The following is a 23,892-nucleotide window of genomic DNA, read 5'->3' as shown; positions in this document are numbered from 1 at the left end:
TTGTAGATATAAAATACATATACAGTTTGACTGATTTAAAACTATATAAAACATTCATTCCACACTCATCTCAAATAAACAACAATATATAAACACATAGCACGTATTTCATAGCAAATACTTCAAATTTATGTGTTAGAAGAGAGTGACTACACACTCACCCAAAACATAAACTTAATACATTCAAACAATACTTGTATTAATATCGTGTTTATGAAAGGGACTATACACTCACTTGATCAGAAGATGATCGGACAGCACTACGGCTCGTAGAAGTAGTATTCTTCGGTAGATCATGAAGATCTTCACAAAAACCGGGCTTCTCGCGGGCAGAGCTTCGGCTCGGGAATTTCACTTCTCTGGATCTTCGGGGCTTCGGGACTTGCTTCAGGTCTCGGGAATGATACCAGGGCTTCGGGGTATTTCTTGAACGCAAAACGATGCAAAAATGAGAGAGAAATGAAGAAATGAGCAATAGAACTCGGCTGCACTCGACATCTATTTATAGGGGCTGAACCACCGAATTACGTTGGGCGTAGTTTGGATAAGGACGCTGACTCCCCCCCCCCCCTTCGGATAATACGCATATGTGAGACTACAGTCTACAACTTTCGTTTAGACTCTGTCGGCTAATTTTGAATTTTTTTTTTATTATTTATTTTTAGTAGGTCGGGACAAGAAAACTCTATTATAAAGTCATAACTTCATCATCCGACGTCCGTTTCGTCTGTCTTTTTACCGTTGCACTACTATCAACAAGATTTTCGATTCTCGTTTAGATTGTTTCGGCTAAGAACCGCGTGGTCTCAAATCGAGTAGTCGGGCTGCATACCGCTAAGTCGAAACTTAGAAAAAATCATAACTTTCTCATACGAAGTCAGATTTGGACGTTCTTTTTATGCACGCTCACAGTTTAACGAACTCTATGGCTTTCGTTTAGATCACTAAGGCTAAATATTGCTCTAACGTAAATTCACTTTTTATGTCATTCAGCGTCGTGCCGATTCCGTCGTGAAACTTCGATAGGTCATAATTTCTTCGTTATAACTCGGATTTCGGCATTCTTTATATGTACGGAATCGTTGTAACATATGCTACAACTTAGTTAATATTATTCCTTCAAAATAATCTTCCATCAAAAAGTTATTTTTGACGCTTATTGTCCTTAAATTGACTAGCCCTAATCTATGGGCGTTACAATTATCTCCCCATTAGGATGATTACGTCCCGAAATCATCAACGAAAATAGGGCTTGAACAATGATTCCATACGTTAGCTTTCCATCCTAATTAATAACTATAAGTTCTATGTTTCCTCGAAAGAGTATTTAACTCTAGTGCTTCTTGATAGCAGGTAGTGCTCAATTCTGCATCTGCTCTTCGTACTATGTTGGACTTTCAATCGTAACCTACGTGTTAAAAACTAAATCCTTATTGAGGACTCCTTCTTCTTCTTAGGATAAATACATTCCTTTATCTACTATAACAGACTGGTGAGTCATGTTCTAATAACCTCTCATCGTATGATGCAACGCTTAGACTCAGGTCTCTTAGAGTCAAATTTCATAATGCAATATACCTTCATTCATATTCTAATGTGATATAATCACATTTTATCACCTAGCATTTCTAGCTACTAACTTCTTTAACAACAAGTGCAATACTATTGATTGCATTGATCTCAATCTTCTATCTTGAGTCAGATGTTACATCAAACTTGGTTCTCTGAACCACGTAACAAACTCATCGTAGTCGGACTCAATTTGATATGACCATTAGGTTCGGAATAACAATCATCTCACTAGTCATTATTGAAACGATGGTAACAACATACTTGAATAAAACGAGACCAATCACTAGCTTCTTGGTAACCTTGTGACTTTCCCTGATCTAAGTGTGAGTCCTGTGCTTCCAGTAGTATAGATCTCTACTACTATTCACACTTACTCATACTCATCTCAAGTATTGTCTTGCAGTCCCCAAGTCCTAAAATCACAAAACAGTTTAACACATACGAATGTGTTAAATTAATCATAATTTTTTTTCCTAAACTCTACTAGGACTTCATCATTGCACATCCTTACTCATCAATTCCACTCCAACTTAGTTGGTGATGGCAATTCCAGACGATAGGACAACTTCGAGAATTACACCAACCGTCCCATCATCCTACCAATCGAAGGTGTATTTCAAACGTACCGTACTCCTCTAAATGTTCTATTATTTCATCAGACATATTCTAAAGGCAAGATACCACTCTTTACTATATCTTCTGATAGGTGTCATTCACTATCATAAGCCTTTTCATTTCCACCATTTACTCAATTCTCTATGTGTCTTCACCATGACCTTTTGTACACCCAAGCAGACGTTCGGTGTACCAGGCAAGAATTTAAGATAGGAAAGCTTCATTTATGATAAACGTATAAATCTCCTTATCACTCCGAAACGTTTACATGTTAGTTCTAATATCGTAGTTATACGCTTAGAATCCTAAACACATAAGGTTTCCCGACCCGATCGGCAACAAACCACAGATCCGAACAAATAATATCATATATGGAAAACATATAACATTTAGCACATAAAAGCATTTTGGGAAATTTTCTTAAAATATACCAGTGCTCGTGTCTAAAATATGGTAGACACTCATCTCACAATCATTGCCTAGCATTCTAAGTTTAAGTCTAGAAATCCTACAAATTCCTAGTTCGCTTAAACTAATGCTTTGATACCAACTTTGACATCCCCAATTTCATGGCCAGAAAAGACCAATTTGTTTATGCTTTGTTTTTAAAATCAGAGTAATCGTTTAAAAAAAATGTTGCGGAATTTGTTCCCAAAACAAAATATGATAAGAATTTATCAAAGCATTTCTTAAAGAAATGTATTTTCATTATATAACAAAATCTCAGGATGTCATGTTCCGATACAGACACATAAGCATAAATAGAACATACATTTATTTACACTATTGATTTACATCTCCTTTAATCTCTCAGTGAAATATGTCTTCATATTGATACCTGTGATACAAAGAAAACTGCGTGGGTCAGGCTTGGGAGCCTGGTGAGCATATAGGGTTTTCATCCCACAATGTTATATCATATATTTAAATAAATAGAACATTCAAACTTGTACAATTTCACCATATAAAGGCAACTCTTATCCCACCCCATCGATCCTCACAACGACATGATCTAAACTCTCGTATCTAAAATTTTCCTCTTTACCTGATCCCTACTCACGGATCTAAAACTATCCTCTTCACTCGATCCATACTCGTGGATCTAAAACTAACCTTTTCACCTAATCTATACTCACAGATCTAAAACTAACCTTTTCCCCTGAACTATACTCACGGACATAAAACTACCTGAGCCATACTCACGGATCTAAAACTAACCTCCTGATCTAATCCATTCTCCCAGATCAATAATTGTACCCAATCCATACTCCCGGACTAGGGACAATTAACTTAGTCTTAATCCATATCTGATCCATACTCCCGAATCTATAATTATGCCCAATCCACACTCCCGGACTAGGGACAATTAACTTAGTCTTAATCCATACTCCCGGACTAATAGCAAGTTTATCTCTTTTCCTGATCCATACTCCCGGATCTAAAACTAACCTCTTGGTCTAATCCATACTCACGGATCTAAAATTAACCTCTTGATCTAATCCATACTCACGGACCTTATCTACCCATTTCCTAGCCAACATATTTGTAGATATAAAATACATATATAGTTTGACTCATTTAAAACTATATAAAACATCCATTCCACACTCATCTCAAATAAACAACAATATATAAACACATAGCATGTATTTCATAGCAAATACTTCATATTTATGTGTTAGAAGATAGTGACTACACACTCACCCAAAACATATACTTAATAAATTCAAACAATACGTGTATTAATATCGTGTTTATGAAAGGGACTATACACTCACTTGATCAAAAGATGATTGAACTGCACTACGGCTCGTAAAAGTACTATTCTTTGATAGACCTGGAAGATCTTCAGAAAAATTGGGCTTCTCGCAGGCAGAGCTTCGGCTCGGGAATTTCACTTCTCGGGATCTTCGGGGCTTCGGGACTTTCTTCGGGTCTCGGGATTGATACCGGGGCTTCGGGGTATTTCTTACACGCAAAACGATGCAAAAGTGAGAGATAAAGGAAGAAATGAGCAATAGAACTCGGCTACACTCGACATCTATTTATAGTGGCTGAACCACCAAATTACAGTGGGCATAATTAAGGTTACGCTGGGCGTAGTTTGGATAAGGCCGCTGACTCCCCCCCCCCCTTTCGGATAATATCGAAATTTATAATTAAATCTAACATTTTAGTTATTTAATAAACTTCAAAAATTCATCTCTTCCTCATGCGAACTCCGTTTTTGACGTTCTTTATATCCACGCGTAGGTGAGACTACGCTCTACAACTTTCGTTTAGAATCGTCGGCTAATTTTGAATTTATTTTTATTATTTATTTCTAGTAGGCCGGGACAAGAAAACTCCGTTATAAATTCATAACTTCTTCGTCTGACGTCTGTTTTCGTCTGTCTTTTTACCGTTGCACTACTATCAACAAGATCTTCGATTCTCGCTTGGATTTTTTTGGCTAAAAACCGCTCGATCTCAAATCGAGTATTCGAGCTGCACACCGCTAAGTCGAAAGTTAGAAAAATCTTAACTTCCTCATACGAAGTCAGATTTGGATATTCTTTTAATGCACACTCACGGTTTAACAAACTCTACGACTTTCGTTTAGATCGATAAGGCTGAATATCGCTCTAATGTAAATTCACTTTTTACGTCATTCAGCGTCGTGTCGTTTCCGTCACGAAACTTCGACAGGTCATAACTTCTTTGTTATAACTCGGATTTCGGCGTTCTTTATATATACGGAATCCTTGTAACATATACTACAATTTAGTTAGGATTATTCCTTCAAAATAATCTTCCATCAAGATGTCATTTTTGACGCTTAATGTGCTTAAATTGACCATCCATAATCTACAGGCGTTACAAAAGTATTTGTGATGCACTTTTATAACCCAGTTTATGGTAAATAAATGAATAAGTTTTCAAAAAAGATTTTAACATTAAACTCTTGAGATTGCGTATAAGTCAAAATTTTGTTCCAATCATCTTGTTCAGTGATTAGTGCACGATAACGAAATTTTTTCAAGCTTTTTGGGATTGCCTAGATGTGGCTTGATGTAATATGCATACAACTTTCTTCTGAAGTTCCATAGAAGAATACCAAGTCTATTTATCACAAATTGTTTTCCATTTCATGAACCTCAAATAGCGCTAAAACAAAAAAAATTGAAAATGTTAGTATTTAATACTTGATTTTTACATATAATATGTTATACAGATTAAAGAATTGAAGAAAATATCTACTGTAATCTCTTCCCGTAGTTTGTCCTTCATTTCTGGTTTAACTTTTTTCCAGCAAAGAGCACTTAATCCCACCTTCTCGCGGACAAGATCACCCAAATAGCTAACAAAGAATGCATTATTATTCCGTGTAAACTTACCGAATTCATCAAACCTGACACGTTTTTTTTACCACCAGAATAGACATATTCAGTCTTCACTTTTGGCAATTGAGTCATGCCCCTCTTCCTATTTGACCTTGTAGGAACTGTTTTTTGGATTTCTTCTTCCGAATCTGATTGGCTATTGTAGTGGATGTCATTATTTTCACCATCCTCTGTCTCCGAATCATATTCTTGGTTTCCATCATCTAGCTCATCTTCTATAATAGTCAGGGATATCCGCATGTTGTTCCTTGTCAACCTCCATGATTCTTTAGTTGACAAAACAGATTGAAAATAACTTTGATTGTTTATAAGTTTAATGATAATGTATGAATAATAATATTACAGACAATTGCTCACATAAACATTTCATCGAACAGTTGGTGTGCAACAAGCACACCAATATGAAGAATCAAAATTGTTTGTGTTATGCATGATCCGTAATCAATACAATCAATAACATTGAAATAATATGTACACAAACAATATACTTACAATAGAAAGCTTGATGAATGATGAACTGAATTATGATCCTTTTGGGATATAACCTAACGCTAAACAAAACAATGGTGGAATAAATGACGGTCTATTAAATATTAAAATGATTTAACAGGTCCTAAATTGATGGATGATACCAAAAAATTACTAGAATTTCCTTGATCCGATGGATTGATCTTCATAGTTTTGGCGGTGCGATAAATGAAGATTTCCCGCTTTGATTTGGAGCCCAAAAACCATACGAAAAAATGTTTGCCTCCCATTAGTTTTGTTTAAATTCATTTGACGAATTCAAATGTGTTCCAAATTTTGAGCTGATAGTAATCCCACACGATTTGAAGCAAAAATCGTGGTTTGGAAACATATTATGCCTTCTAAAACATTATTATGATTTATTAGGTAATAATATAAATATTACATATTTGGTCCTTCTAACATAACAATTTATTCTTTGGAAAAACATTTATGACTATTTGAAATAAAAAATATTTAAAGTTAAAAAAATAAATATACTACGGAAAAATATTAGTATATAACAAAAATAATACTAAGGTCTAGTAGGCTTAATAATTTTTTATAATAATTTATATGCCATAACTCCACAAACCAATGACTATCATATGCTATTACACACCTAACAACCGTACATGACCTAATGAGATCCAAACCCACAACCAACACCCGTACATGACCTAATGAGGTCCAAACCTACAACCAACACCCATACATGACCTAATGAGGTCCAAACCCACAACCAACACCCGTAGAGGACCTAATGAGGTCCAAACCTACAACCAACACCCATACATCACCTAATGAGGTCCAAACCCACAACCAACACCCATACATCACCTATTGAGGTCTAAACCCACAACCAACACATATACATGACCTAATGAGGTCCAAACCCACTACCAACACCCGTAATGACCTAAAGAGGTCCAAACCCACAACCAACACCCACACATGACCTAATGAGGTCCAAACCCACAACCAACACCCATACATGACCTAATGAGGTCCAAAATCACAACCACCACCCATACATGGCCTAATGAGGTCCAAACCCACAAGCAACACCCGTAGATGACCGAATGAGGTCCAAACCCACAACCAACACCCATACATGACCTAATGAGGTCCAAACCCACAACCAACACCCGTAGAAGACCTAATGAGGTCTAAACCCACAACCAACACCGATACATGACCTAATGAGGTCCAATCCCACAACCAACACCCATACATGACCTAATGAGGTCCAAACCCACAACCAACACCCATACCTGACCTATTGAGGTCCAAACCCACAACCAACACACATACATGACCTAATGAGGTCCAACCCCACTAGCAACACCCGTAGTGACCTAATGAGGTCCAAACCCACAACCAACACCCGTAGATGAGCGAATGAGGTCCAAACCCACAACCAACACCCATACATGACCTAATGAGGTCCAAACCCACAACCAACACCCGTACATGACCTAATGAGGTCCAAACCCACAATCAACACTCGCACATCTCCTAATGAGGTCCAAAACCACAACCAACACCCATACATGACCTAAGGAGGTCCAAACCCAAAACCAACACCCATACATGACCTAATGAGGTCCAAACCCACAACCAACACCCGTAGATGAGCTAATGATGGTCAACCCCAACCCATTTGAATTAAAAAATTCATTTTATATATTTATTATAAATTTATACATAAATTTATTATTTTTTTTATATTAAAAAAACAATGCTAGTATGGATATTATATTTAATTAATATTATAAATATTTTTTACATTAATATTATAGATATTAGTGTAAATACTATATATATTAATGTATAATACAAAAATTTGTAATCATTATCGTAGCCGACTAGCCGTCGTTCAAAATCCACCTCATCTGTAGACTGCATTTAATCGGAGAAGTGATGGCCTCAGTCGACGTCCCTTCACCTCCGACTGATGATCCTTTTAAACCATTCGCTTATGTCAATTTCGTCATTCTCACATATTCATTACGTTACGATAACTTCGATTTCTCCCTCTTCCTCTTTGAAAAAAACTACGACGATCAATTACAGAAGATGAATGTGGATCCGTGGGCACGTCCGAAGTTCCAACTATGGAGTGTAAGTGTCGAACCACCAAGAAACACATCGGTGGTTGAATATGGGAAGGCAAATGAGAAAATATTCACCATTCGCGTTGTTCATGGTGGGTTCTTTACAGGCTACCCAGGTAAGGCGTATCAATAGACAAAGGTCCAATTTATTTCTCATGTGAACATCGATTTGATAAACATTGAGATGCTTGGCCGTTTTTCTAGAAGCCTTGGGTATATAAGTTTGGGGAACTGGTATCATATGCCCACCGAAGAACACAATGGGTTGTCAATGATTCCAATTCTGAATGATAAATGTTTGGGACCCTTCAAGACGTTAGTTAGGGCACACAAATTCAGAGAGATTGAACATCTCTATGTTGAACACATGCCTGTGTTTGCTCCAAACAATTTCCCACATTTTTTAATGAACTCACCAGCCAAACGTGTTGAGAAGCTTATTCACATGTTTGTAATAGAACATCCAATGGCATCAGTTTATGATGGAGTAGCATACATCAATCATATGCTAAACATGAGAATTCCAAGAGAAAAAATGGTTGATGCTATGGACATGGCGAAAGAAAATGTCATAGCATGAAAAGACATAGCCTAGGTGAACTATGTCGTAATGTTTTTTGTGATTAATACAGAGTACATATGATACTCTATTTTTTGTAATTAATATGAAACTCTTTTATTTTATGAATTGTCATATATTATGTCTATATGTGATGTTTTGATTATATAGTATGTCTATATTTGATGTTATATATTATGTCCCTGTGTTGATATATTGTGTTGTTAAAAAGGCAATGTAGTTTGCTAACACAGGGGTATAACAGTCAATTATATGTTATATGCCCATATTTGATGGTGTTTTTAATAGAAATGTCTTAGGGCCAAATCGGAATTAGTTATCATATTAAATTTATATGTTAATTATGTCCATGTTTTGCATACTTGTAACTGAGTCAGACTTGTCCTAGTTTTAGTTAATTGTTTTTTAAGATAGCAATTTACTTTGCAACTTAGTTGCACTCTGTATCTATGATAAAACAGGGGTATAACAGTCAATTATATGTTATATGTCCAGATTTGATGTTGTTTTAAATAGAATTGTCAAAGGGGCAAAATGTGAATTACTTATCATATTAATTTTATATGTTAATTATGTCCATGTTTTGCATACTTATAACTCAGTCATCTTTGTCCCTGTTTTTCTTAATTGTTTTTTAAGATAGCAATGTACTTTTCAACTTAGTTCCACTTTGTATTTATTATAACACAGGGGTATAACAGTCAATTATATGTTAAATGTCCATATTTGATGTTATTTTATACAGAATTGTCTTAGGGGCAAAATGGGAAATAGTTATCATATTAATTTTATATGTTAATTTAGATTGTTTTGACTACTTATAACTGAGTCAGGTTTGTCCCTGTTTTATTGAATTATTTCCTAAAATAGCAATGTACCTTGCAACTTAGTTCCACAATGAGTTATGTTATAACAAGGGTATATCCGTCCATTATTGTATCAAATTAGGAAAGAATGATTTGTTTTTTGTTTTTATTTTCAATTGTGAAGGCAAATTAAAAACAATGTGCAACATCAATTACATTTATTGTATCAAATGAGGAAAAAATGCTTGATGCTAACTGTGATTGTCTTAGATCAGTTTTAGTGGATTCTTTTCTCTTTTGGTTAATTTTTTTGTTTTTTTTCATAAACCAATAAATTACAATCAACCAGATACCCCAGATGGTAAGTGTGAATGTAGTTAATGGTATATTTTGGAATGTCATGGGTTCGAACCCAACTAGCAACAATTTTTTTTTCTTTTGTTTTTAGTTCTCGATATGTCCCTGATCATCCAATTTTTTTATCACTTCTCCACATGTCCCTGATAATCCAGAATCAATGCGTAAATATCCTCTTTTAGACAATATGAATTCCTATCGATTCATTCTCTGATATATATATACAAAGGCATTGCAACTATGTTTATTCTTCAACCAGAAATTGATACGTCAACATCATATTCATACTGGTATAAATACTACATTTAATTAATGTAGGGAATCAAAAAACAATTACCTCATAATATGAATCTTAGTTATTTCGTTTGGTCATGATATGTATCACTATATTTTATTTTGAGTTAACAAGTTTTTTTGTTTCAAGATATTGGATTAATTTGTAATGTGATCTATTTCGTTTATGCACACCAACTGTTTGTTAAAATGGGTCAATCAAAATGAAACATATATTGCTTGTTGATGTTCTTGTAAGCTGAATATGGATATGTCTTGGATGGGAGCCTACAGAACATCAGAAACCTATGTAAAAGGTGTTGCAAAGTTTATCAAATATGCAGTACACAATTACAAGATTTCTAAACATATGGATCCTATAGATACAAAAAAAAGATAAGAATTCTATGTCCATGTGTTAAGTGTGTAAACCACATATCTCATTCATTGTATGTGTTAGATGATTATCTATTCAGGAATGGAATTGATCAAACATACACAAATTGGAATAAGCATGGAGAAACAGAAGAACCACCAAGAAGTTATATATATGAACATAATTTTGACATGGATACGTCAAACTTTGTAGATTCCACGAACATGAACACAGAAATGCCAACATATGCTACAGAAACAGTAGAGATGGTTGAAGTTGTAGAAGATAATTTTATTGGGAACCCTGATAAGTTTAGAGAACTGATTGAAGATGCCGAGAAGCCCTATACACAGGGTGTCATAATTTCACAAAATTATCTGCAATCATTCAACTACTCAACTTGAAAAGTAAGTATGGAGTATCAGATAAGTGCTTTACAGAATTATTAGTTTTGATCAAAAATATGTTACCAGAAGGAAACGAAATGTACAGTAGTACATACGATGCGAAAAAAGCATTCAAGACAATGGGTTCAGGGTATACTAAGATACATGCATGTGTCAACAATTGTATACTTTACAAAAATGAATACATAGACTTGGCAGCATGTCCTACTTGTGGTAAATCAAGATGGAAGGTTGATGAACAAAAAAATAAAATTTACAACAATACTCCTATAAAAGTTTTGTGGTACTTTCAAATTATTCCGTGCTTAAAGCGTCTTTTTCAGTCTAAGACAACTGCAAAAGATTTAACATGGCACGCAACAGAAAGAAAGGTGCATATTGGCGTTTTAAGTCACCCATCTGATTCACCAGGATGGGCTGCCATTGATGACACATATCCTAATTTTGCTAGCGAACCAAGAAATTTGCGGGTAGGCATTTCGGCTGACGGGGTCGATGTTAATAGAGGAAATAGGAATCATAGTTTTTGGCCTGTTTTAACTGTCATTTACAACCTTCCACCATGGTTGTGTATGAACAGAAAGTTCATCATGCTTTCGTTATTGATTTTGGGAACACCAGGAAATGATATTGATGTGTTCCTAGCACCTCTTATTGAGGATCTGCAATTATTATTTGATACTGGAGTTAAAACATACGATGCATATGCACAAGAGCACTTTAAACTACGTGCAATTGTGTTATGGACTATTAATGATTATCCTGCTCTAGGTACATTAAGTGGTTGCCCATACAACGGTTTTCAAGGTTGTTTTGTGTGTGGCGAAGAGACACACTACATTAGACTCCCTGAATCGAATAAGCAGAGTTATGCTGGTCATAGAAGATTTCTACCATATGATCACTCGTTAATGTAGCACCTGGTTCGTGGTATGTATTTTAATCTAAGTATTTTTTTTCATTTTTAGCTGGAACTCGGCGAGTTGCAGGCCCGACTCGCCGAGTAGAGGCGAGATATCGAGCACGTTTAAGTTGGAGACTCGACGAGTCCATATCCTGGACTCGACGAGTCCGCTGATCTGGATGAAACCCTAACTTCAAGGGTTTGCACCCTATTTAAACCCCCCTTATGCGCCCCAAGCTCTCCCCCTTCACTCTCAGAGCATCCTTTATCAAACCCTAACCCTCCCCTTCGTGATTTGAGTGTTTGTGTGATTTTCCTTGAAGTTCGAAGAAGAAAAGGAAGGAAGGACCAAGGAGAAGGAGAAGAGCAAGGATCTAGAAGTCAATCCAGAGTCCATTGAGGTATATTTCGGATCTTTTCTGTTGCCATAGATGATTTTCTTTTAGAAACCCCATTTAAGCCATCTTTATCCATTTCCTAGCTTGATTATAATAAAAAGATCATATTGAATGGAATGGTCTTTGAATCTAGCTAGGTTTGAGCTTCAAGAGCCCAGATCTACTGCCTTTATGGAGCCATATTGCATGAAAGCCCTAGATCTACTCTTTTAGTGTGTTTTGAGCCTTAAAACCGCCATTGGTGTTTATCTACACGTAAAGTTGGAAACTTTACGTGATAATCGAGCCCTAAGAACCCAGATCTATGGATCAAATGCACTGGGTTCAAGCAGAATCGAGTATATAGTGATTGCATACATGCGACTCGGCGAGTCGTTCTTCGGACTCGGCGAGTCGAGTCGCGAGTCCCCGATTTTCCCCTTTTGAGTTATGCCGAGTGGGATCAGTCAGCTATAAGCGGACTCAGTGAGTCGGAAGCCAGACTCAGTAATGGAGGGACTCAGCGACTCAATTCCCTGACTCGGCGAGTCCAAGGTAATTTTCTTGCCTCAAGAACAGACTCGTCGAGTTGTTCATACAACTCGACGAATCACAGACCAGAGTGTTCATCGGATGAAGATGAACTCGACGAGTTGTTCATATAACTCGGAGAGTCGAATGAAGGACTATTGGATATCTATATGGAAGGAGAACTCGTCGAGTCAATGCCTAAGTCGACGAGTAAGGACGAGAGTGAGGACAATCGAATGGACAGGGACTCGACGAGTTAGCGGGCCAACTCGGCGAGTCGGGTCAACTGGAAGTTGACCTTGACTTTGACTTTTAACTTGGTTAGGGGTAAAATGGTCATTTTACCCTAAGGACAATTAGCAGTGTTTGATTGAGTGTTTCGTGGGAATTGCAGCCGGAGGATTTCCGGAGCAGCAGCAGCAGACAGACAATTCCCGCATAGATCAGCAGCTACTTTGAGGTGTGTTACCTTCCAGTAGCGGTGGGTATACGGCCACAATGCCGACACACCAGTAGGAGTTGTGTGTTAGATGATTGTCTTTGTGATATCATCTAGTTTTGCTACCACCTGATATGTTATATGCTGACCTGATCTGTTATTGTAATGGAGTTCAATTGTTAGGACCGAAGGGTAGTCAGACACCCCATATACGTCTGACAGTATGTGATGTCTGTTGGGTTTTGAGCAATCTAACACTTCCTAAGTGTGCATGCAACCCTAATAAACCTTGGATCTATGTTTGTCTAAATACATGCTAAATAATAATTTTCCAAGGTTTATAACCTATCTAACATGGCATGGGGAATATTTCAACATAAAAGAGTTAGAAGAGATTACATACCTTTTGATGAGTTTGGTTCTTAAGGAGTTTGAGGGCCAAGCACCAATAGTGTGAATGCCTCAAATGGAATCACAAAACACCACAACCTCTTGGAAAACTTTGAGAGAGTATACACACTTGTATATTTCGGCCACACACAAGCTCACACACACTAGTTCACTAGTTGCCATTTCATGCTCCATAAGCATGCTTATATAGTGTGCATGGTTAGGGTGAAACCCTAATAACCCATGTCTTTCCCTTTCCAAGGATCCATGGGTTAAAAGCTCCATGGATCATCCATGGACTTCCATCCAAGCCTAGCCCATTAACAAATGAGTGTTAGCCCACACCATATAAAATCAATAGCCCATAATCTAATTAGTCTTCCTTTTAATCTCTAAATTAATTCATAATTAATTTAAGACTAAGACTAATTAAATAACATAACTTCATATTAATATATTATAACTTATAATATATTAATAAACATATGTGTATAACTCTCATAAAATTATCCACAAATAGTTTGGATGAGATGCAACCCAAATGGACCATGCCGGTCGGGTCAAGTATATACCAAATAAGTTATGGACTTAGACACCTTATCCAACAACGTCATGATTATATGCTAGCATGTTCTAAGATATGTGTTAGGGGTAGTAGGAGGGGAACTGTCCCCGAGTTCGGTTGTTAGGACCGAAGGGTAGTCAGACACCCCAGATATGTCTGATAGTATGTTATGTTATCATATGTGATAGTAGTAGTGGTAGGGGTGAAATAGTCCCCGAGGTTCGGTTGTTAGGACCGAAGGGTGGTCGGCACACCAAAATGGCCGCACGGGTAGGTCTGCACCCAAGAATGGTCGTAGCGGGTAGGTCGGGCACCCCATAAATGTCTGACATGTATGGTATGTTATATGATTGTACTGTATGTTACATGATTGTATGGTATGTGGTATGCTGGGGGAACTCACTAAGCTTTGTGCTTACAGTTTTCAGTTTGGTTTCAGGTACCTCTTCTTCAAAGGGGAAGGAGCTGGCACGGTAGCGATACATCATACACATACACTATTTTCCGCCTTACGAGATTGTTCTGGGATTTGTAATCTGATATTTAGTTGATTTCGTATTTTGGTTTTTCAAACATGATATATGATTGTGGAATGTTTTGATCAGACAATGTTTATTTACATATGCTTTTCAAAGTATTGATTTTAAAATTGAAATTTTTGGACGTAAAAATTGGGCTGTTACAGTTCAGAAGACAAAAGAAGGCATTCAATGGACAACAAGAGTTCTCACCCTCTCCAAAACCTATGAATGGGGAGGAAATATATAACAGGGTGAAATTTATAATTTATAAATGGGGAAAGGTTAATAAGGGCAAGGAGGCAGAAATCCAACAATCTACAAGTGGAAAAGGTAGGAAGATTAATAAAAAAAAGAGAAAATCGCACCAAGTGGGTACTTCAGATGTGGGCCAGCAAAATAATACATACTGGAAGAAATTCAATATATGGTATAGACATAGGTATTGGTCCGATAATTTGGTTCCACATTGTATAGATTTTATGCATGTGGAAAAGAACGTGGGCGAGAGTTTAATAGGAACTGTGTTGAACGTTCCCAGGAATAGGAAAGATGGTTATAAAGCTCGATTGGATTTGGTTTATTATGGTTTAAAACCAGAGTTGCATCCTCAGATAGAAGGGAACAACACAACACTTCCTGCAGCAGGTTGTACATTGACAAAAGAGGAAAAAGACAAATTATGTGAAACTTTATACAAATTAAGGGTTCCTCAAGGGTATTGTTCTAATTTTTCTAGTTTGGTGAGTCTAAAAGATAGGAAGTGGATTGGACTAAAATCACATGACTATCACATGCTCATGCAACAATTTTAGCCCATAGCAATTTGATCTATTATGCATCCACCCACCAGAGTTGCTATTACAAGGTTTTGTTTCTTTTTCAAATCAATATGTAGCAAAGAAATCATAATGGATGAGCTCGATAAGTTGCAAGAGGAGTTATGTGTAACCTTATCTCTTCTTGAGAAACACTTTCCACCATCATTTTTTGATGTGATGATTCATTTAACCGTTCATCTAACTAGGGAAGTAAAATTATGCAGTCCAATATTCTTTAGATGGATGTACCTGTTTGAAAGGTTTATGAAGGTTATTAAGGGGCACGTGCGAAACAAAAATAGACCAGAAGGATGCATTGCGGAAGAGCATGTTGCAGAAGAGACAATTGAGTTTTTTAGTCAATTCCTTAAAAAGATGGATATTGTTGGTATTCCAGCTGACAATCATAACAAATGTGGAATTCATAATGGTGTAGATAGTAGCTCTATTACGGACGGTGCTCCTCTATCAGCTGCTAAATCGGTAAGTTTTTGCAGAACTATTCAGCAAAGCACATTTCTATGTATTGCAAAATACATCTGAAGTACTCCCGTATATCAAGTAAGGTTTTTTACATGTATGTTTTTTTTTGTTATAATATTAACATTAACATATTGACAGATGACATATGGAATTTTTGGAACATCTAAACCCTACTAAACGAAAGGCACATCTAGAACAAGAGCATAGTAAAACATTTGGTCATTGGTTATGAAAGGAGGTATATTCTTTTCAAATATGTTGTGTTCTTTGTTATTTTTGCCTTGATTTCTTAAATTCATAATCTAATTACAATTCAGGTAGAGAGAGAGAGAGAGAGAGTTAGGGGTCTGTAGAGAAAGTATAACAGAGACAATGAGATGGATTTCACATGGACCTAATAAAAACATTATTAAATACGATGTATACGATATTAATGGATATACTTTTCGTACAAAAGCTCGTGAAGGTAAAGTTTACCAAAACAGTGGGGTTAGTGTTGTTGCAACTGACACACACATCAATAAAGAAGTTGTAACATATGCCAAAAACACTTATTATAGTGTTTTACAAGAGATATGGGTACTAGATTATCATTTTAAAAGAATTTCAATTTTCATGTGTGTCTGGGTTGACAATAGAAATGGGGTAAAAATGGATAAATTGGGGTACACACTAGTTGAACTAAAAAGATTAGGCCATAAAGGTGATCCCTTCATATTGGCCTCACAAGCACAACAAATATTTTATGTGACAGACCCACTCAATCAAAAAATGTCTATTGTGTTCAAGACACCTCCCAAAAATTACAAAGATACATATGAAGATGTAGATGAAGAATTTAGTACTATTGTTCCTCATAATGATAACATATTGCCACGTGTAGACACACTTGACTTGGAGAAGGAAAATGAATATTTTCGTACTGATTGTCACGGTATTCTTATACGTACGGTACGTGTTTCTTAATGTCATGAATTACATTTGTAGCGATAATATTTTTCCTTATTTTAACACTTAATGATCTTTATTTTTTGTTTGTAGAAGGGAAAGGCCAAAACTTGAGCATATCGTTATGTGGAGAATAAGAAAATGACAAAAAATGACAATGTACTTTACTTAATATCTTTTTACCATATTATACCATCAAACTATTATGGTGTAATATTTTTATAACTCAAAGATATTTTTTCTTTCGGTTTTTTACTGTTATATTGTTACACATGTTATAACATAAACTGCATGTAATAGTAATGTACATTCGTTATGCAATGTTAAACAAGTTATGTTGTATTCATTTTATTTATTTATCATAATATTCTATTAAAATAAGTTGTATTCTTTTCATTTTTAATGATGTATTATCTGGTGCAATTAAAAGAATAGATGACAAAAAGGGCAATTTGGTCCTTTCTTATAACTCTTATTCAATACGACATTATTTTTCTTTTATCACTATATTTACATATACACACATATAATAGCTGTAAACGTAACTAAATGCTACCTACACACACTATTTGTTTCTTTTTAAATCCAATTCATTGACACACAAAATAAAAGGTACATGACCATAAGTAACATATTCAATGAATGACCCCTAATTATAACGATAAGACATTATTTTTCTTTTATGACTATATTTACATATAGACACATATAATAGTTGTAAACGTAACTAAATGCTACCTACACACAATATTTGTTTATTCTTAAAGCCAATTGATAATATTTTGACACACATAATAAAAGGTACATGACCATAAGTAACCAATACTAACTTCTTTTAATTTCTTGCGTAAACTAAATACAACTAGTACAGAACTGCCCTATGGACAGACAAATAATTAGTGTGACCATATGTATCACTTTTTAGCTACTCTGTCTGTTATGTGGCTAAAAAGGCACCATGTTATAGACACACAAAGAACTAACTCATGTGACGATACTTTTATCTATTGTCTCTCATAAAAAAAGTATGACAATCTTAATCGATACATGTGGCTGATTGTGACCCATGATCTTAGTGTTCGAGTATAATTAAGTGTGGTAAAAGTGTTGATTGTCTATATAATGGCCACACAATCTAATTTAAATGTATCCAAAAACATTCTCTAAATTTTTTTAGTGACCTTTGGTCACACTTTTAAGAAAAAGTGTCACAGATAGTGTTTTCGGAAAGTGTTACCGTAGATCATTTTTATACTAGTGATAGCTTTTTGTTTAAGAAAAAAACGGATGGAATGGATAGAGTATTTACAAGTATATAAAGAAATATATAACCTAGAAGTAGAAATCAGGCATAATTCATAGAGTGTTCATTTTAGTAGGCTTATAAACCCACAGTGAGTCAATGTAATTTTATAACAATCTACTTTTATTAGTTTGTTTAATGTGTGTGTGTGTATATATATATATATATATCTTATTTTTTGTTTTCAATTATAGCATTGTACTTTTAATATGATTTTGTTTTTTCATGATAGCACCGTACTTTTAATAGCAACATAGTTTTATTATTTTGTTTTATGTTATAACTATCAAATAGAAATGAAAATAAAATACTTTAATAAAAAAAGCCAAAAAAGAGTATGTTGCTATTAATAACCTTTGCAGTTTAAATATTTTTTACTTAGTAAACTTTATTCTCAATAAACATACTTTTATTTGTTTAAATATATTTATATTTTGTTTTATGTTGCTATTAGTAACGTTTGTTTTTAACGACAAACATTTTAACTTAAAAATTAACCACTTTATCATTTCATTCACTCAAGCTAATAAACTAAACAAGTAGCACAACCATACATATTTTACATTTTATACATAAAATTTCATATCAACCAAAACAAAGAGCACAATCATAAATATTTCACAATCATACAAAATTTTGATTTCATATAAACCTAAACAAGTAAATTAACATTGTATACATACAATTTCAATTTCATATGTACCCAAACAAATTTGAATTTCATATAATATTTTAACCAAAATTTCAATTTCATATAACATTAACCAACTAAATTAACATTTTATACATACAACTTCAATTTCATATAAACCTAAACAAACAAACAACATACATATACCAAACAAACAACACAATCACACACATACAAAACAAACAACACAATTCTATAATCATAGGAGGATTAATTTCAATTTCAATTTCATATAAACATATACATATATACAATTTCAATTTCAATAAAAATTAGAAAAAAAAATACTAACCCTTTTCGTTTTTCTTGTTGTGATAGCAGGAATCTGATTGTCAAAATTGATAATGATCCTCCAATGGTGGCTGGTAGTCACCCGAAGAACACACACACACAAAAAAAAAAAAAAAAAAAAAAAAAAAAAAAAAAAAACACAAAAAACCCACCATATTACTTACTTTCCTACTGTGGCAGTGAAGGAGAAGCTAGAAAGAGGTTGGATTTCTCGGTGGGTGGCTGATGGTGGTGGAAGACGGTGGTGAAACAAAACCTCTTCACCACCAGTGGACATTTATAACACCAAAAAACCCTAAATTGAGGGTAAAAATTTTTACAACACAACAATAAAAAACAAATTATGAGTAGAAAACATGTTACTTAGAGCAAATCGTTGGTTGTGGAAGGCAAAGTGCGATTTTCGTCAGAGAGAAGAGACCGAATGCGTCTGTGTGCGAATGAACGGACTGACTGCATATCTCTTAGGGTAAACCCCTACACCGACGACTTGTCGTAGGGATAGGGTCTACACAAACGATGTTGTTTCGTTTATGTTGAAACAAAAAAAAAATTAAAAATTAAAACCTTGTGCAGACGACTTGTCGTTGGAATAAGGTTTCACGCGGATCGTCACGTGGCTTGCCGACGACATGTCGTCGACATAGCTTACATAAAACGATGGCGTACTGTATTCTGGAACATGTATTTAAAATAAACAAAAAATCTATTTTTCGCTATATATCTCGATGACAAGTCGTCGGTATAGAATTTCAACATACCACGAAAAATTTTGTCGTTCCCGCCAAACATGTAGCGACGACTTGTCGTCGGCATAGATGTCCTGGTCAAAGAAATTTAGTCAAAGTTTGCAAAGGGTGTGTCGACGACAAGTCGTTTGCATAGGGGTTCTTTTAGCGACGACAAACGTCATCGGCATAGGTTTCGTCGACATAGATTTGTATTCTTGTAGTGTAAAAAAGAAAAGCACCTTAGTTTAAATTTGAGTTTCTTTAATGTTGTTCAAACTAATTTTTTAGTAAAATCATTTTTTGATTTGAGTTTGTCAGAGTTTGACAAGTTTCATGGCTTATTCCTCTACTGTGGACATAAACTCAACCCAAAACGAATCCGTTTACCACGTCTATGTTATTATATTTGATTCAAAATTTTTTTGCCACTATTGCTAGATATTCATACGTCCGCCTCTAGTTAACACAAAAACGATATATTTATAAAATTTGGCAACCAGTCTTTTTCTTTAGACAACTATTAGACCGATCTTGTGTGGGTTCCGAGGATCTCTAAACGATCCGGTCATTTTCGGATCGGTCCCGGACAATCTTGGGCCGTTTTTTTGCTATACGGTGTTGTTTTAGATTGATTTGGTTATGCTCTTTTATTAGGCCTCGATCTTTTTCGGGTTTCGTCCAAAACCTGGTGGGTCATATAATTCTACAAAATATTCCCTAATTTTCTGAAGAATTGGGTTTTATATGGTATGTTTTTTGTGGTAATAAAATATAATAAGAGAAATTCTAAACATACCTTCAATTGTTTTGCGTACCCTTTATATGAGTGTAATAAGGCTTGCACGCTCCTAATGTAATGATTTATGTAAGTTACATATAGTAACACTTTATAATATATATTGAAAATTTTGTTCGGAAAAGTTGATGAATGGACGTTTGAACTTTGATGTATGACATCATTCCTAATAAGATGTCATCTTTTTCTTCATTTGTACATATGACATTTTTTAAAAGTTTAAAATTTTTCTATTTTCCACTTGTCATTTTATTATATTTTTTATTTTATTAAATTAAAACTCAATATTTAATATGTAAGGTAATATATATATATATATATATATATATATATATATATATATATATATATATATATATATATATATATATATATATATATATATATATATATATATATATATATATGTATATGTAAATTATTTATTAAAAATTGTTTATATATGTAATGTATTCAATACATTAAAGCCTCATTAATTTTAATAATTCACAATTTTTCTCATTTTTATTTTAAATTCAATTTTTTCAAATTGCTAAAATTTAATATTTATTTTTTTTTAAGAAATCCATATAATATATTATATACGAGCAGGAAACAAATGGATTACGTTATATTTATGATATTTAAGGTGTAACAGTGGCAATCCACAGGGTGTGAATTAGGGGTGACAATTGTTGACACGACACGACAAAAAAACACGACACGAAACGAAATTGGGATGAGACTGAAATTCGAATTCGTGATTGTGTCGTGTTCGTGTTAAGTGTAAAAAACACGATACCATGTCGTGTCGTGTTCGTGTTTAAAATTCAACACGAAATTGACACGATTTAATATTTATTTGTTGTGTTTTTCTTGTTTTGCGTATTATGTATGATTAAATATTAATTAAATAAACTATTTTTTTAATTACGTTATATTTGTCGTGTTTGTTGTTTTTTAATCGGTTCGTTTTCGTGTTTGTTAAAAAAAATACAACATCGTGTCGTGTCGTGTTCGTGTTATATAAATCATTGTCGTATCGTGTCGTGTCAGACAAAAACACGACACGATGACCCGAGTTGACACCCTAGTGGGAATGGGGATTTTATAAGGTGGGAACAGCATATCACATATCATGGGCAGCGAAAGTTCGACTAGCTATATTTATGGTGAAACACTTTTATATTTGTTTTATTTGATCTTTTTTGGAATAAAATCACCGTATAGGTGAAGCCTTTTATATATTATTATTTTTTTCTAATTTCTAATTATCAAGGTCAAAGGTTGAATGCTCGGCACTTACGTCAGCTACCTTTCGTCAATGGCCATCCAGATTGACCTTCAAGAAGCTATACGTCATGAAATTCCAATCAACTCCCCACTTCTCAATCCCTATATAAAGTAATCCACCAGGCGTACCTTTCTTCAATCAATGAGTAGAAGAAGAAGTAATCTGCTAGACATTGCTTTCAACAATCAATCCGTAACAGAAGATCAAAGTTCGAAAATGGCAGGAGTTAGAAGAGTCAAACTGGGTTCACAGGGTCTTGAAGTATCAGCACAGGGTTTGGGTTGCATGGGCATGTCCGCTTTCTATGGAGCCCCCAAACCTGAACCTGACATGATCAAGCTCATCCACCACGCCATTAACGCCGGCATTACCCTCCTCGACACCTCCGACATCTACGGACCACAAACCAACGAGATCCTTATCGGCAAGGTGACATTCTTCTACTACTTTGATCTTAACAATTACATTTTACTTTGATCAATCGTCGCTGCCACAGGTCGTTTCATGGTTTGATTCAGTCAACTTACTGTTCAAGTATTTTGTTTCTTGTTATCTACAGGCTTTGAAGGGAGAAGTGCGAGAGAAAGTGGATTTGGCGACTAAATTCGGTGTCAAATACGACAGCGAAGCTATGGAAGTCTCCGGAGATCCGGCCTATGTAAAGTACGCTTGCGAAGCTAGCTTGAAGAGACTCGGTGTCGACTGCATTGATCTGTATTATGTACACAGAATCGACAATCGTGTGCCTATTGAAATTACGGTTAGTATCATTTTCTTTACACAATCCATATCCTTTCATCATCCATTGAAATGTCTCTTAAATCTTTTCTTGATTGTTAGATGGGAGCATTGAAGGAACTGGTAGAAGAAGGAAAGATTAAATACGTTGGATTATCAGAAGCATCGGCATCAACCATCAGAAGAGCTAATGCTGTGCACCCAATTACAGCCGTACAGCTAGAATGGTCCTTGTGGTCAAGAGACGTTGAAGAAGAAATCGTCCCTACTTGCAGGTTGGCTACCATCTTTTCTTCTTTCTCTCTTTCTTTTTTCTTCACTATTTAGCAAGTAACGAAGTATTAAAAAATTCAAAGCTCTTACTTTTTTATATCATCCTTTATAATTTCAGAGAACTTGGGATCGGGATTGTTACATACAGTCCTCTAGGACGGGGGTTCTTCTCGTCTGGTCCAAAGGTGCTCGAGAATTTGGAAGATGGGGACTTCCGTAAGGTCTGTTGATTGTTACACTTTTTCGTTATATTTTCAATTCATGTACATATCTAGCAACAAATAGGCAATTGATATCAATCTGGTTTTCAAATTTATTATTTTGTAGTATCTACCGAGGTTCCAGGCTGAAAATATTGAGCATAACACGATCATGTTCAAGAAGGTTAGTGACATGGCGGCAAAGAAAGGGTGCACCCCATCGCAGCTATCATTGGCTTGGGTTCACCACCAGGGGAATGATGTGGTGCCCATTCCTGGAACCACAAAGATTGAGAATCTTGAACAGAACATTGGAGCTTTATCTGTGAAGCTAACAGCAGAAGACATGGCTGAACTAGAAGCCATTGCTGCTGCTGATTCAGTCAAGGGTGGTCGATATGGTGATGGTATTTCAACATTTAAGGACACCGAGACTCCTGCATTGTCATCCTGGAAAGCTTGATTAATGCTGCCAGCATATTGTTTGTTGCGTAGTGCTATACATTCTTTGTTTAATTTGTGCTGTGCTATATATGCACCGGATCTGATCTTACGTTGATATGTAATTTGTTTTCCTGTACCATGCTTTTCGCTGTCAAATAAAAGCGATACACAATTTTAGGGTTA

General features: G+C 35.2%; 1 protein-coding gene across 1 annotated transcript; it reads left to right on the top strand.

Moving 5' to 3' along the window:
• Nucleotides 1-22,181: 22,181 nt before the first annotated feature.
• LOC111887819 (probable aldo-keto reductase 4) lies at nt 22,182-23,892 on the top strand. The gene is made up of 5 exons (XM_023883969.3): nt 22,182-22,483; nt 22,614-22,814; nt 22,895-23,067; nt 23,184-23,286; nt 23,393-23,892. Exons 1-5 carry the CDS (start codon nt 22,196-22,198, stop codon nt 23,726-23,728), a joined length of 1,101 nt encoding a protein of 366 aa, XP_023739737.1. The 5' UTR covers nt 22,182-22,195; the 3' UTR covers nt 23,729-23,892.

This window comes from Lactuca sativa, chromosome 2, assembly GCF_002870075.4.
Source record: "Lactuca sativa cultivar Salinas chromosome 2, Lsat_Salinas_v11, whole genome shotgun sequence".
Classification (NCBI taxonomy): domain Eukaryota; kingdom Viridiplantae; phylum Streptophyta; class Magnoliopsida; order Asterales; family Asteraceae; genus Lactuca; species Lactuca sativa.
This window is presented reverse-complemented; position numbering and strand designations above follow the sequence as displayed.